The sequence below is a fragment of the Myxine glutinosa genome, chromosome 2, assembly GCF_964187855.1.
Source record: "Myxine glutinosa chromosome 2, kmMyxGlut1.1, whole genome shotgun sequence".
NCBI classification, from domain to species: Eukaryota; Metazoa; Chordata; class Myxini; order Myxiniformes; family Myxinidae; genus Myxine; species Myxine glutinosa.
The window spans coordinates 106,318,952-106,334,584 of NC_136262.1; the positions used below are offsets into that span (position 1 = coordinate 106,318,952).

Genomic DNA, 15,633 nt, shown 5'->3' on the forward strand with positions numbered 1-15,633 from the left:
CTATGTTATATGTTTTATGTGTCGGTTTGTCTTTCTGTGTGTTCATGTGATTAATGTTCGCTCTTTCACGAGCCTCGATATTGTATACAAAAAAAAAAAAAAAAAAAAAAAAAAAACACCGACGGAGGTACAAGGCCGCACACGAGGAGCAGAACACGTTTAATTACGGTATTTGCCAGACGGTATTTAAAATGTTAGACAAGTGGTCGATGTTCGGGGAAGTTAGGGGGAGAAGAGAAAATCTAAGAAATAAGCAATCCAGCGAAGGAAAGAACTTAAATTCACAAAACACCGATGGGGGGAGGGAAGCCGAGAGAAACCAGGCCGCGCACGCGGTGGGAACAGAAAACGATTAAATTATACAAAAGTTTACATGAATTGAAAATCAACACCAACTGGAAAACACACTACAACACATGCACAATAAAAAACGAGTAGAAATTGATGAGGATGCGAATGGAAAAAATACTTTAACTTTGCTGCCGTGCAGAGTTCGAAGTCGCTTCCTTGCTCGAGGGACCGGAGAAGTTGGCAGTTGTTTGGAATCTTCTCCACTTGTAGATGATCTTCCGGACAGTCGAATGATTGATTTCAAATTGTTTGGAGATCTTTATAAATGCCTTCCCAGACTCTTAGGCATCTATAACCTTCTTTCTGAAGGCCTCAGAGAGCTCTTTTGATCTAGACATGGTGGAGCCGCACACTTCAACAACAAAGAGCAAACCAAACTAAATGTCTGAGGTTTAAATAAGACAGGTTCCTCCAAGATCCTCTCTAACGATGTTCCAATCATTTGCACCTGAGCTGGTGCATCTGATTCTAATTTTAGGTATTTGAAGTAGTGATAAATGTAGGGGTGTACTTACTTTTTCCACATGCGAAATTTGCATTTATGTTTATTTAAATTATACAATGGACTACAAAATGTAAATGTTTCATGATATTTGTTATATTATATCACCTTTATCTATCAATATTGTTGAAATGAAGATCAAATAGCTGTATGTTGAAATATGTTGAAAAAGTCAAAACTTTACATGGGGTGTTCTTACTTTTTCACGTGACTGTATATATATATTGGTATCTCCCACTATGAAGCTGATGCTGAGGGCCTTCCACTCTCTCACCGTTTCCCAGCAACCCTCTTCTGGTGGAACTGCCAATATCAAGAATTTCTGCTCACCTTCACTCTTTCATTCCTCTTTTTTGCCGCCTCTGGATCAAACTCCCACACTATCTTCAATCCCACTCCTCCCTCCATGTCTTCAAAACAGCTGTTCACCACCATCTCTTATCTTCCCCCATCCAAAACCGTGATCATTTCAACCCCCATTAACACATCCCAAATCCACCTTTTTCAAATTCCGTTTTCTGTCCTGAAATCCACTGTAGTGTCCATCTCGATTTATCCCGTGTACCCTGCCCCAGCCCTCTCACTTAATAATAATAAGAATGCATTTATTTTATATAGCGCTTTTCAGGAAGCCCAAAGACGCTTTGACAGAGTGCAAAACATAATGCATAGCAAAACATAAAAACAATTGCAAAAAAAGAAGAATCAATAGGGAAATATTCAAAGCACAAAGGAGGGAGAAGGAGAGGAGATAGATAGTCAGGGGTTAGATGCTGTGGGTTAAATGTTGAATGCAGTGTTGAACAGGTGGGTCTTGAGTGATGTTTTGAATGTGGTGAGTGAGGAGGAGTCTCTGATGGTGTGAGGTAGCGAGTTCCAGAGGGTGGGAGCAGCGATGGAGAAGGCCCTGTCCCCCCAGGATCTAAATTTGGTCCGGATGGGGGGGGGGTCAGGAGGTTGGTACCAGCAGAGCGGAGGTTGCGGGTGGGAGTGTGTCTGGAGAGGAGGTCAGCCAGGTAGGATGGGGCCAGGTTATGGAGGGCTTTGTAGGTCAAGAGGAGGATTTTGTACTGGATTCTCTGGGAGATGGGGAGCCAGTGAAGCTTGTAAAGGACGGGGGTGATGTGGTCACGGGTCCGGGAATGGGTGAGTAGACGGGCAGCGGAGTTCTGAATGTATTGGAGTTTATTGGTGATTGTTGAGGGTGAACCATAAAGGAGGCTATTGCAGTAGTCCAGACGGGAAGTGATGAAGGCGTGGATGAGGGTTTCTGCAGCCACGGAGGAGAGGGATGGACGGAGACGGGCGATGTTTTTCAGGTGAAAGAAGGCTGTCTTTGTGATCTGTTTAGTGTATTTGTCGAAGGAGAGGGTTTGGTCAAAGATAATGCCAAGATTCCGGATGTGAGGGGAGGTGGATACTGGGAAACCGTCGATGTTGAGGGCAAAGTTATGGGTGGACTTGGTGAGCGTTTTTGGGCCAATGATGATTATTTCAGATTTATCACAGTTAAGTTTGAGGAAGTTGATTTGAAGCCAGGATTTTATTTCAGTGATGCAGTTTGTCAGGATAGAGTGGGTGGCGGTGGAGATGGACTTGGTGGAGATGAAAAGCTGGATGTCATCAGCGAAGCAGTGGAATTGGAGACCATGACGGCGGATTAAGTGACCGAGGGGGGACAGGTAAAGGATGAAGAGGAGGGGGCCAAGAACTGAACCTTGGGGGACACCTTGGGGGAGGGGAGCAGTGGGGGATTTGCAGTTATTGATGGAGATGAACTGACGTCTGTCAGAGAGGTATGATTTAATCCAAGAGAGGGCAGTGCCGGTAATGTTAAAGGTGGTTTCAAGTCGGGTGAGGAGGATGGTGTGATCGATGGTGTCAAAGGCGGCGCTGAGGTCGAGGAGGATGAGAATGTTGAGGTTGCCAGCGTCAGAGGAGAGGAGAAGGTCGTTGGTGATTTTGAGGAGAGCAGTTTCAGTACTGTGGTTGGAGCGGAATCCGGATTGGAATGTTTCATACAGGTTATTGGCAGAGAGGTGATGTTTGAGTTAAGTGGCTACAGCACGTTCCAAAACCTTTGACAGGAAGGGTAGGTTGGAGATGGGTCTGAAGTTATTTAGGGTGTCAGGGTTTAGTCCAGGTTTTTTCAGAATGGGGGTAACAGCAGCAATTTTGAGGGATGGTGGGACGATGCCTGTAGACAGGGAGGAGTTTATTGTTGCAATGATAAGTGGAGAGAGAGCAGGAAGGGAGGCCTTGACAAAGCTGGAGGGGATGGGGTCAAGAGTGCAGGTGGCAGTTTTCATTCCGATGAATGATGAATTCCGATGAATGTCACTTCCACAGATTTCCCGATGTCCTTATTACCTTCGCAAAAGCGGAAGGTTATGTTTTGATCGCTGTGTATTTATTTGTATGTCTGTGTGTGTGTGTGTGTGTATGTTATTCGCATAACTCAAAAAGTATTCAACCGAATTGCATGAAATTTGGTGGGATGATTGGTTATTATACGGGACACATTTGATTAGATTTTGGGAGCAATCGGGTCAAAGGTCAAGGTCAAGGTCACGAAAAGGTCAAAATCGTATTTTTACCATAGCGCGGTCAATTTTTATCCAATTGGCATGCAACTAATGCCAAAATGTTCAGAATTCAATGCCCGATCTTGTGATATACGACATGACCCAGTGAAGACATTACCCTTGTTAGCGGTTGGGGGTCAAAGGTCAGGGGGGTCACGACCTTGCAAAATGTGCGTTTTTTGTCATAACTCGGTCAATTCTTATCCGATTTGCATGAAATCAGCACCAAACTGTTCACTGTTCTGTTCCCTACACTCCCATGCCAAGTACAGAACAGTAGCTGCGGCGAAGGTATGCGCTCTACCGAGTGCCCGTTCTAGTTCTCTACTGTTGTTGTGCTTCCCTTTCTCTTCCCCTCTTGTCTCCCGCTCCCTTTATTGTATGTTTTATGCGTTAGCTCTTACACGAGCCTAGACTTGGTATACAAAAAATAAATGCCACAATCCACACCCCCCCCCCCCCCCCTCATTTTTGTAACGGTATAATCCACAACTACCCCTTTTTGTAATGGTACAATCCACAACTTCCCCTGTTTTTGTAATGGTACAATCCCCAACTCCCCCTATTTTTGTCATGGTACAACCCAAACTTCCTTTTTACCTTCGCAAAAGCGGAAGGTTATGTTTTGATCGCTGTGTATTTATTTGTATGTCTGTGTGTGTGTGTGTGTGTATGTTATTCGCATAACTCAAAAAGTATTCAACCGAATTGCATGAAATTTGGTGGGATGATTGGTTATTATACGGGACACATTTGATTAGATTTTGGGAGCAATCGGGTCAAAGGTCAAGGTCAAGGTCACGAAAAGGTCAAAATCGTATTTTTACCATAGCGCGGTCAATTTTTATCCAATTGGCATGCAACTAATGCCAAAATGTTCAGAATTCAATGCCCGATCTTGTGATATACATGACCCAGTGAAGACATTACCCTTGTTAGCGGTTGGGGGTCAAAGGTCAGGGGGGTCACGACCTTGCAAAATGTGCGTTTTTTGTCATAACTCGGTCAATTCTTATCCGATTTGCATGAAATCAGCACCAAACTGTTCACTGTTCTGTTCCCTACACTCCCATGCCAAGTACAGAACAGTAGCTGCGGCGAAGGTATGCGCTCTACCGAGTGCCCGTTCTAGTTTTTGTAATGGTACAATCCACAACTCCCCCTTTTTTGTAATGGTACAACCCAAACTCCCCTTTTTGGTAATGGTACAACTCCAACTCCCCTTTTTTGTAATGGTACAATCCACAACTCCCCCTTTTTGTAATGGTACAATCCAATTTCCCCCTATATTTTTATAATAGTACATTCCACAACGACCCCCTTTTTGTAATAGAACGCTCCACATCTCCCCCTATTTTTGTAAAGGTGCAATCCACACATCGAATTGGGTAAAGGGTGCTAACTTCACGATCCACGAACTCAATGGGAACATCAAACAAGCGAAAGGTTGTAATTTTGGGGATGACTTTGCAATACCACAAACTACCTGGAGAGGACGCTCGGTAAACACGAAACGAACGTTTTAAACCTCATTTCAACGACTGAAGGGAATTTTACCTTTCATTCAGCCTGGGTGATGACGTTTAGGTCCACAAAGCTTTACGTTGCCGATCCTTCTTCCTCGTTATAATTAACCAATGAGTCTTCTTCTTCTTCTGTTAGTATTTTCTTCACTGTCTGAGGCAAAACGCTGTTTCGACGCGAATGGTTGACGCTTCTTCTTCCTCGTTTAATCAATTCATACGTCTTCTTCTCCTTCTTATGGTATTTTCTTCTTCTTTACTGTATGAGGCGAATTTCTGTTTCGACGAAAACGTTTGATCGACGCGAATGGTCATTGAATGTTTATTGAAGGACCGAACATCACGTTTCGATCTAAATGTAAATGCATGTAATTTCTGGACGTGAGGAGCATTAAACGTGTGAAAATATAATTAGATTTAATGATTTAACGACTGCGCGTTTGGAAGGCAATGCGAGTTAGAAGTAGAGAGAGCGCGGGGAAGGGGGCGGGAAATCGTGAGGAGAGAGTCGCTGAAGAGAGGGAGATATAAGCGCTGAGATGTTGTTTGAGCCCACATAGGTCCTCCCCCTGGTCTCTGTCACGGTCCCCGCACGAAGGTTCCGAGCAGGGCTTGCGTTCCAGGGCTCGGGGCAGGAGCCGCTATGGCTTCCAATGCCGCGGCCTGAGCGGGACACGGACGCATGGAGAACGGAGGGACAGCGCCGCGGGCCGAGCCCGGTCCCCGCGGGCCACCGCCGAGCCCTCCTGGGACAGGCCCATGTTCGCTGCAGGCCGTTACCCACGCCTCGGCTCGTCGCTCCGTCCCGGACCGGACCTCCGCCGTCACCGGGTGTCCCCAGGCGGCCGCGTCCATGGTTCCTCCCGGAATGAAACCTTCACGTTCGTCGTTCGTCCTGCGGGACCCGGTCCCGGGGGAGCCCTGGCACGACCTCGGGCACTGGGGTTCGTCACGCGACGCCGAAGACCCCGCCGCGGTACCACCATCGAGCGAGGACGCAACGAGGACCACAGAACCCGTTGGAGACCTTCCGGGCTGCGTTGTCGGCGAGCATCGCTCCAGAATCTACGGTATAGGTCCGGGACAGATGTTCGACAAGACCGATGGTCGGTTCGACAAGACCGATGGTCGGTTCGACAAGACCGATGGTCGGTTCGACAAGACCGATGGTCGGTTCGACAAGACCGATGGTCGGTTCGACACGACCTTCGGCCCCGACTCGAACCCCGGCTCCCAGATTCGCGGCCTGAAATCCCAAACGTGCCAGGCGTTGCTGTCCGCCGTCTCCACCATTACCCGGCTCGACGACTTCGTCTGCGAGAAGATCGGCTCGGGTTTCTTCTCGGAAGTGTATAAGGTATGACCCGATGCTTGTGTCACCTGTCGCACTCACAGGTGGCACCTTGTACCGATTGTTGCTTCGTTTGCACCTCGTCGGTACGTTTATAAACGACGTGCCTCGGCCCGAGGAACCTCCACCTGAATTACTACCTATAGTCCGTGTACCTTTACCATCACACCAAATACCGTTTGACACCTGTATACTGTTATGAATCGGTAAATGCGACACCTGTACATTGCTATGAGTTGGTAAGTGCATCTTTAGCCTCCCTGTCATCCATCCTCTGCCACTGATAAACAAAGCCGTGTTTTACCTGTGCTTTGAGTTCTTCCCAATGAGTGTTGATCTCTTCGTGGATATGAATGTTTCAGGACTGATTCATTCCCCTACCTTTGCTATTCCTTCCTCAATTCCTCCTTCTGACTCTGCTTTTCGCTCCGAGGACCATTTGTGAAAGTAGTTTTGCCTCGCACAGCTCTGTGGTTGTCATGGTGATTGATGGTACCATTTTGTTTCCTTTTGTGCCGATGAGGGTGTTGAGTTTGAAAAGACCTTTGTCCAATGCAGCCACGTGACTTTTGAGCGCCACGACCCTTCTGCTCTGGTCGGTGGGACGGCCGTTTATCCTCCGGCCTCTGGTATTCCAGAGAAAAACCATCCAAGAGTCTCTCCATGGGTCTTGTGGATTGAATTGGTCAGGAAATGAAACTTGAAGTCGTCATTGATTCTGGGTGTGTGGGAGAGGATACCTTGTGCAACAATTCTTAGTGGGAGAGGATACCGTGTGCAACAATTATTTGTGGGAGAGGATACCGTGTGCAACAATTCTTGGTGGTAGAGGATACCGTGTGCAAAAATTCTTCGGGGGAGAGGATACCGTGTGCAACAATTCTTGGTGGTAGAGGATACCGTGTGCATCAATTCTTAGTGGGAGAGGATACCATGTGCAACAATTCTTAGTGGTAGAGAATACCGTGTGCAACAATTCTTAGTGGGAGAGGATACCGTGTGCATCAATTCTTAGTGGGAGAGGATACCATGTGCAACAATTCTTAGTGGGAGAGGATACCGTGTGCATCAATTCTTAGTGGGAGAGGATACCGTGTGCAACAATTCTTAGTGGGAGAGGATACCGTGTGCATCAATTCTTCGTGGGAGAGGATACCGTGTGCAACAATGCTTAGTGGGAGAGGATACCGTGTGCAACAATTCTTCGTGGGAGAGGATACCATGTGCAACAATTCTTGGTGGTCGGGGTTAACATGTGCAACAATTCTTAGTGGGCGAGGATACCATGTGCAACAATTCCTGGTGGTAGAGGATACCCTGTGCAACAATTATTAGTGGGAGAGGATACCGTGTGCAACAATTCTTGGTGGTAGAGGATACCTTGTGCAACAATTCCAGGTGGGAGAGGATACCGTGTGCAACAATTCTTAGTGGGAGAGGATACCGTGTGCATCAACTCTTAGTGGGAGAGGATACCGTGTGCAACAATTCTTGGTGGTAGAGGATACCTTGTGCAACAATTCCAGGTGGGAGAGGATACTGTGTGCAACAATTCTTTGTGGGAGAGGATACCGTGTGCAACAATTCTTGGTGGTAGAGGATACCTTGTGCAACAATTCTTAGTGGCAGAGGATACTGTGTGTAACAATTCTTAGTGGGAGAGGATACCGTGTGCAACAATTCTTAGTGGGAGAGGATACCGTGTGCAACAATTCTTAGTGGGAGAGGATACCGTGTGCAACAATTTTTAGTGGGAGAGGATACCGTGTGCATCAATTCTTAGTGGGAGAGGATACCGTGTGCAACAATTCTTAGTGGGAGAGGATACCATGTGCAACAACTCTTCGTGGGAGAGGGTACCATGTGCAACAATTCTTGGTGGTAGGGGTTAACATGTGCAACAATTCTTAGTGGGAGAGGATACCATGTGCAACAATTCCTGGTGGTAGAGGATACCCTGTGCAACAATTCTTAGTGGGAGAGGATACCGTGTGCAACAATTCTTGGTGGTAGAGGATACCTTGTGCAACAATTCTTAGTGGCAGAGGATACTGTGTGCAACAATTCTTAGTGGGAGAGGATACCGTGTGCAACAATTCTTAGTGGGAGAGGATACCGTGTGCAACAATTCTTAGTGGTAGAGGATAACGTGTGCAACAATTCTTAGTGGGAGAGGACACCGTGTGCAACAATTCTTAGTGGGAGAGGACACCGTGTGCAACAATTCTTCGTGGGAGAGGGTACCATAGTGCAACAATTCTTAGTGGGAGAGGATACCATGTGCAACAATTCCTGGTGGTAGAGGATACCCTGTGCAACAATTCTTAGTGGGAGAGGATACCGTGTGCAACAATTCTTGGTGGTAGAGGATACCTTGTGCAACAATTCCAGGTGGGAGAGGATACCGTGTGCAACAATTCTTAGTGGGAGAGGATACCGTGTGCATCAACTCTTAGTGGGAGAGGATACCGTGTGCAACAATTCTTGGTGGTAGAGGATACCTTGTGCAACAATTCCAGGTGGGAGAGGATACTGTGTGCAACAATTATTTGTGGGAGAGGATACCTTGTTCAACAATTCTTAGTGGTAGAGGATACCATGTGCAACGATTCCAGGTGTGAGGATACCGTGTGCAACAATTCTTAGTGGGAGAGGATACCTTTTGCAACAATTCTTTGTGGTGGAGGATACCATGTGCAACAATTCTTAGTGGTAGAGGATACCTTGTGCAACAATTCTTGGTGGGAGAGGATAACGTGTGCAACAATTCTTGGTGGGAGAGGATAACGTGTGCAACAATTCTTAGTGGGAGAAGATACCATGTGCAACAATTCTTGGTGGTAGAGGATACCATGTGCAACAATTCTTAATGGGAGAGGATACCGTGTGCAACAATTCTTGGTGGGAGAGGATACCATGTGCAACAATTCTTAGTGGTTGAGGATGCCGTGTGCAACAATTCTTAGTGGGAGAGGATACCGTGTGCAACAATTCTTGATGGGAGAGGATACCGTGTGCAACAATTCTTAGTGGGAGAGGATACCGTGTGCAACAATTCTTAGTGGGAGAGGATACCGTGTGCAACAATTCTTGGTGGGAGAGGATACCATGTGCAACAATTCTTAGTGGGAGAGGATACCGTGTGCAACAATCCTTGGTGGGAGAGGATACCTTGTGCAACAATTCCAGGTGGTAGAGGATACCTTGTGCAACAATTCTTAGTGGTAGAGGATACCGTGTGCAACAATGCTTAGTGGTAGAGGATACCGTGTGCAACAATTCTTAGTGGTAGAGGATACCTTGTGCAACAATTCTTAGTGGAAGAGGATACCGTGTGCAACAATTCTTAGTGGTAGAGGATACCGTGCACAACAATTCTTAGTGGTAGAGGATACCATGTGCAACAATTCTTAGTGGTAGAGGGTACCTTGTGCAACAATTCCAGGTGGGAGAGGATACTGTGTGCAACAATTCTTAGTGGGAGAGGATACCATGTGCAACAATTCTTAGTGGTAGAGGATACCATGTGCAACAATTCTTAGTGGTAGAGGATACCATGTGCAACAATCTTAGTGGTAGAGGGTACCTTGTGCAACAATTCCAGGTGGGAGAGGATACTGTGTGCAACAATTCTTAGTGGGAGAGGATACCATGTGCAACAATTCTTAGTGGTAGAGGATACCATGTGCAACAATTCTTAGTGGTAGAGGATACCATGTGCAACAATTCTTAGTGGTAGAGGATACCATGTGCAACAATTCTTAGTGGTAGAGGATACCGTGTGCAACAATTCTTAGTGGTAGAGGATACCATGTGCAACAATTATTAGTGGTAGAGGATACCGTGTGCAACAATTCTTAGTGGTAGAGGATACCGTGTGCAACAATTCTTGGTGGTAGAGGATACCATGTGCAACAATTCTTGGTGGTAGAGGATACCATGTGCAACAATTCTTCGTGGTAGAGGATACAATGTGCAACAATTCTTCGTGGTAGAGGATACCGTGTGCAACAATTCTTAGTGGCAGAGGATACTGTGTGCAACAATTCTTAGTGGGAGAGGAAACCGTGTGCAACAATTCTTAGTGGTAGAGGATACCGTGTGCAACAATTCTTAGTGGTGGAGGATACCGTGTGCAACAATTCTTAGTGGTAGAGGATACCGTGTGCAACAATTCTTAGTGGCAGAGGATACTGTGTGCAACAATTCTTAGTGGGAGAGGATACCGTGTGCAACAATTCTTCGTGGTAGAGGATACCGTGTGCAACAATTCTTAGTGGTAGAGGATACCGTGTGCAACAATTCTTCGTGGCAGAGGATACTGTGTGCAACAATTCTTAGTGGGAGAGGATACCGTGTGCAACAATTCTTAGTGGGAGAGGATACCGTGTGCAACAATTCTTAGTGGTAGAGGATAACGTGTGCAACAATTCTTAGTGGGAGAGGACACCGTGTGCAACAATTCTTAGTGGGAGAGGACACCGGGTGCAACAATTCTTCGTGGGAGAGGATACCGTGTGCAACAATTCTTAGTGGGAGAGGATACCATGTGCAACAATTCTTGGTGGTAGAGGATAACCTGTGCAACAATTCTTAGTGGGAGAGGATAACGTGTGCAACAATTCTTGGTGGGAGAGGATACCGTGTGCAACAATTCTTGGTGGGAGAGGATACCATGTGCAACAATTCTTAGTGGGAGAGGATACCTTGTGCAACAATTCTTCGTGGGAGGATTCCGTGTGCAACAATTCCAGGTGGAAGAGTATACCATGTGCAACAATTCTTTGTGGGAGAGGATGCCGTGTGCAACAATTCTTAGTGGGAGAGGATACCGTGTGCAACAATTCATCGTGGGAGAGGATACGGTGTGCAACAATTCTTTTTGGGAGAGGATACCGTGTGCAACAATTCTTAGTGGGAGAGGATACCGTGTGCAACAATCCTTAGTGGGAGAGGATACTGTGTGCAACAATTCTTCGTGGGAGAGGATACCGTGTGCAACAATTCTTCGTGGGAGAGGATACGGTGTGCAACAATTCTTTGTGGGAAAGGATACTATGTGCAACAATTCTTAGTGGTGGAGGATACCATGTGCAACAATTCTTCGTGGGAGAGGATACCGTGTGCAACAATTCCAGGTGGGAGAGGATACCTTGTGCAACAATTCTTAGTGGGAGAGGATACCGTATGCAACAATTCCAGGTGGGAGAGGATACCGTGTGCAACAATTCTTAGTGGGAGAGGATACCGTGTGCAACAATTCCAGGTGGGAGAGGATACCTTGTGCAACAATTCTTCGTGGGAGAGGATACGGTGTGCAACAATTCTTAGTGGGAGAGGATACCATGTGTAACAATTCTTAGTGGGAGAGGATACTGTGTGCAACAATTCTTGGTGGGAGAGGATTCCGTGTGCAACAATTCCAGGTGGAAGAGGATACCGTGTGCAACAATTCTTAGTGGGAGAGGATACCGTGTGCAACAATTCTTCGTGGGAGAGGATACCTTGTGCAACAATTCTTCATTGGAGAGGATTCCGTGTGCAACAATTCCAGGTGGGAGAGGATACGGTGTGCAACAATTCCAGGTGGGAGAGGATACCGTGTGCAACAATTCTTCGCGACAGAGGATACCGTGTGCAACAATTCTTAGTGGGAGAGGATACCGTGTGCAACAATTCTTAGTGGGAGAGGATACCATGTGCAACAATTCTTCGTGGGAGAGGATACCGTGTGCAACAATTCTTAGTGGTGGAGGATACCGTGTGCAACAATTCCAGGTGGAAGAGGATACCGTGTGCAACAATTCTTAGTGGGAGAGGATAGCGTGTGCAACAATTCTTAGCGGGAGAGGATACCATGTGCAACAATTCTTAGTGGGAGAGGATACCTTGTGCAACAATTCTTCGTGGGAGAGGATTCCGTGTGCAACAATTCCAGGTGGAAGAGGATACCGTGTGCAACAATTCTTAGTGGTAGAGGATACCGTGTGCAACAATTCTTAGTGGGAGAGGATACCGTGTGCAACAATTCTTAGTGGTAGAGGATACCGTGTGCAACAATTCTTAGTGGTAGAGGATACCGTGTGAAACTATTCTTTGTGGGAGGATACCGTGTGCAACAATTATCAGTGGGAGAGGATGCCGTGTGCAACAATTCTTCGTGGGAGAGGATACCGTGTGCAACAATTCTTCGTGGGAGAGGATACGGTGTGCAACAATTCTTAGTGAGAAAGGATACTATGTGTAACAATTCTTTGTGGTGGAGGATACCATGTGCAACAATTCTTAGTGGGAGAGGATACCGTGTGCAACAATTCCAGGTGGGAGAGGATACCTTGTGCAACAATTCTTAGTGGGAGAGGATACCGTGTGCAACAATTCCAGGTGGGAGAGGATACCGTGTGCAACAATTCTTAGTGGGAGAGGATACTGTGTGCAACAATTCCAGGTGGGAGAGGATACCTTGTGCAACAATTCTTCGTGGGAGAGGATATGGTGTGCAACAATTCTTAGCGGGAGAGGATACCATGTGTTACAATTCTTAGTGGGAGAGGATACTGTGTGCAACAATTCTTGGTGGGAGAGAATTCCGTGTGCAACAATTCCAGGTGGAAGAGGATACCGTGTGCAACAATTCTTAGTGGGAGAGGATACCGTGTGCAACAATTCTTCGTGGGAGAGGATACCTTGTGCAACAATTGTTCATTGGAGAGGAAATCCGTGTGCAACAATTCTAGGTGGGAGAGGATACCTTGTGCAACAATTTTTCATGGGAGAGGATACGGTGTGCAACAATTCCAGGTGGGAGAGGATACCTTGTGCAACAATTCAGAGTGGGAGAGAGGCTACCTTGTGCAACAATTCCAGGTGGGAGAGGATACCTTGTGCAACAATTCCAGGTGGGAGAGGATACCGTGTGCAACAATTCCAGGTGGTGGAGGATACCGTGTGCAACAATTCTTAGTGGGAAGAATACGGTGTGCAACAATTCCAGGTGGGAGAGGTATCCTATACCTTGTGCAACACGTTATCCAAAACACGATACCTTGTGCAACAATTCCAGGTGGGAGAGGATACCTTGTGCAACAATTGTTAGTGGGAGAGGATACCATGTGAAACAATTGTTAGTGGGAGAGGATACCTTGTGCAACAATTCCAGGTGGGAGAGGATACCGTGTGCAACAATTCTTAGTGGGAGAGGATACCGTGTGCAACAATTCCAGGTGGGAGAGGATACCGTGTGCAACAATTCCAGGTGGGAGAGCATACCGTGTGCAACAATTCCAGGTGGGAGAGGATACCTTGTGCAACAATTCTTAGTGGGAGAGGATACCGTGTGCAACAATTTTTAGTGTGAGAGGATACCGTGTGCAACAATTCCAGGTGGGAGAGGATACCGTGTGCAACAATTGTTCGTGGCAGAGGATACCGTGTGCAACAATTCCAGGTGGGAGAGTATGCCTTTCTTCACCGAGCAGTTTTGCAACTGTGGAGGTATTACATCATGCCCGCTGGATTGGAGGAAACCTCAGGTTGAAGGAGCTCTGGTGGTAATTTGAGCTGAGCTCCTGTAAGACCGGTTATTGAAGGGAGGAAATTATATTCCCCCAAAAATTAAATAAATATACGTGTGCAGTTACATTTGATCCACTGTGGCTCTCATGAGCAGGTTTGTGAATTCTTCTCCCCCTTACCCTTTTGTACCGCAACTCTATACTGACTAATCGCATACCATGCCAAGATGTGACTATAAAATGGAGATATATGAATGTCTAGACTCTAGACTCTAGAATTTGCCTTTTCTGTCTGAACTCTCCCTGTCTGATAGAGCACCATCATTTCTTGTTCACATTTTGTCAAATGTGAAATACAATGTCGTTTCTGGGAGGGTGCGGGGCACAGCTGGAGGTTTACGAGGATACTGTTCGAACGACTGTTCCATCACTTTGTGTGCAGCTGGGTTTACTCCCACAAATGCTTGTCCTGCGCTTGGTTGAAGCCATTACGGTTTGGCATCCGTAGTACCAGCTGGCTCGAATATGTGCAACCAGGTTGGGGTTGGATTTGTACTCTGTCATGCTCTGAGTTTTGTATTTGTACTCTGAGTTTTGCACTTGGGTATGCAACGCCTTGTATTCCCTCGCTTTACATTTTCTCTATTGTCATGGATGGAAATTTCATCAATAATATGTATGAACAGCTCTTTATTTGTTTTTTTTGTTTGTTTGTTTCTTTGTATTTGCGGCGTAGTCTATCGGGCAATGCCGTCTAGAACAGTGTTTGGCTCTCCGTATGTATGTCCCCACAAACGTACACAAATCAGAGCGAGGTTCTGGTCACATGACGGGGTTTAGTAACCATTACAGTTGCATATTTTACATTTTGGTGTCCCAGCAGGTGTTGTAAGGTCGGTAGAAGGTTTCAGAAATTCCTCAATACAATTATGATTTTGAAATGCAATCAACACGGACCTTCGAATCCAGAAGTGAACAGATGACGATGGTTCGCTGTTTTGATATCTCAATACAATCATGATTTAACATTTTACTTTGATATACCGTATTAATACTTAGTAAGAGATATATATATATATATATATATATTGTTACAGACACGACTTTGATGTTAAGGTGGGCCGAGCGGAATGGCCGTCGTGTCCGCACAAATTACCCGATTGTACTCGAACGTTGACGAAGCCGCGCCACGCTGGCTCAATAAGGAAAAGAAGACACCCGGCTGGGTTATAAAATGACGACACCAGGGATACGGTTCTCAAGACCTCCGGAGGAGATTATATTCGTTACGGAAGGTCAGATTACAGGGACGAGAGGTACAACATAGAAAGACAAGCACTTAGACACAATCTTATATTATTCCCAACAGACGACAGATAAACGGGACAAAGCTGACTCACACGGGGATTGATGGCTAGGAAAGGCAAGGTAGCGATGGCTCCAGGTGCACCTGGGCTCGGGGCAGGATCAACACGGTTCGGTCCAGAGATGCGGGGAGGTCTCGTCGCAGCGCTCAGAGGTGACGTTCTTTCTCAGGCGGGTCTTTCTCAGGCCTCTCCAAACTCAGGCGCATCTGTTTCAGCGCTCGCAGGTCCTTCTTTCTCCAGCTGGGGGCGCATCTGACGTCACATCCGGCGCGGGGCCGCGTATATCCGGCGGGGAGTGACACGCCCTCGGCTCGTTAGCTCCGCCTCGTGGAATCGGCACGTTGCTTCTCATTGGGTGCGGGGGGTTACCAGGCTCCGCCCTTGAGGAGGAGCTGACAGCCAGCCCCTCCGTGGTAACCCCGTGGAGCGCGTGGTCAATG

At 46.6% G+C, this 15,633-nt stretch overlaps 1 protein-coding gene and 1 long non-coding RNA gene across 3 annotated transcripts in view; one reads left to right on the forward strand and one right to left on the reverse strand.

Moving 5' to 3' along the window:
• LOC144890860 (uncharacterized) overlaps positions 1–5,787 on the reverse strand; it is a 40,747-nt gene extending 34,960 nt beyond the window's left edge. The window contains exon 1 of the long non-coding RNA XR_013622536.1: positions 4,996–5,787. This is a non-coding gene — a long non-coding RNA (uncharacterized LOC144890860). The remainder of the gene's footprint in view (positions 1–4,995) is intronic.
• Positions 5,220–15,633, forward strand: part of LOC137421458 (dual specificity testis-specific protein kinase 2) — a 174,301-nt gene continuing 163,887 nt past the window's right edge. Inside the window, exon 1 of one of the 2 annotated variants that reach the window (XM_068107555.2) lies at positions 5,220–6,318. In XM_068107555.2, the coding sequence (XP_067963656.2) occupies positions 5,644–6,318 (675 nt within the window). In that variant the 5' untranslated portion in view covers positions 5,220–5,643. The remainder of the gene's footprint in view (positions 6,319–15,633) is intronic. The other variant, XM_068107560.2, reaches the window with a different exon arrangement.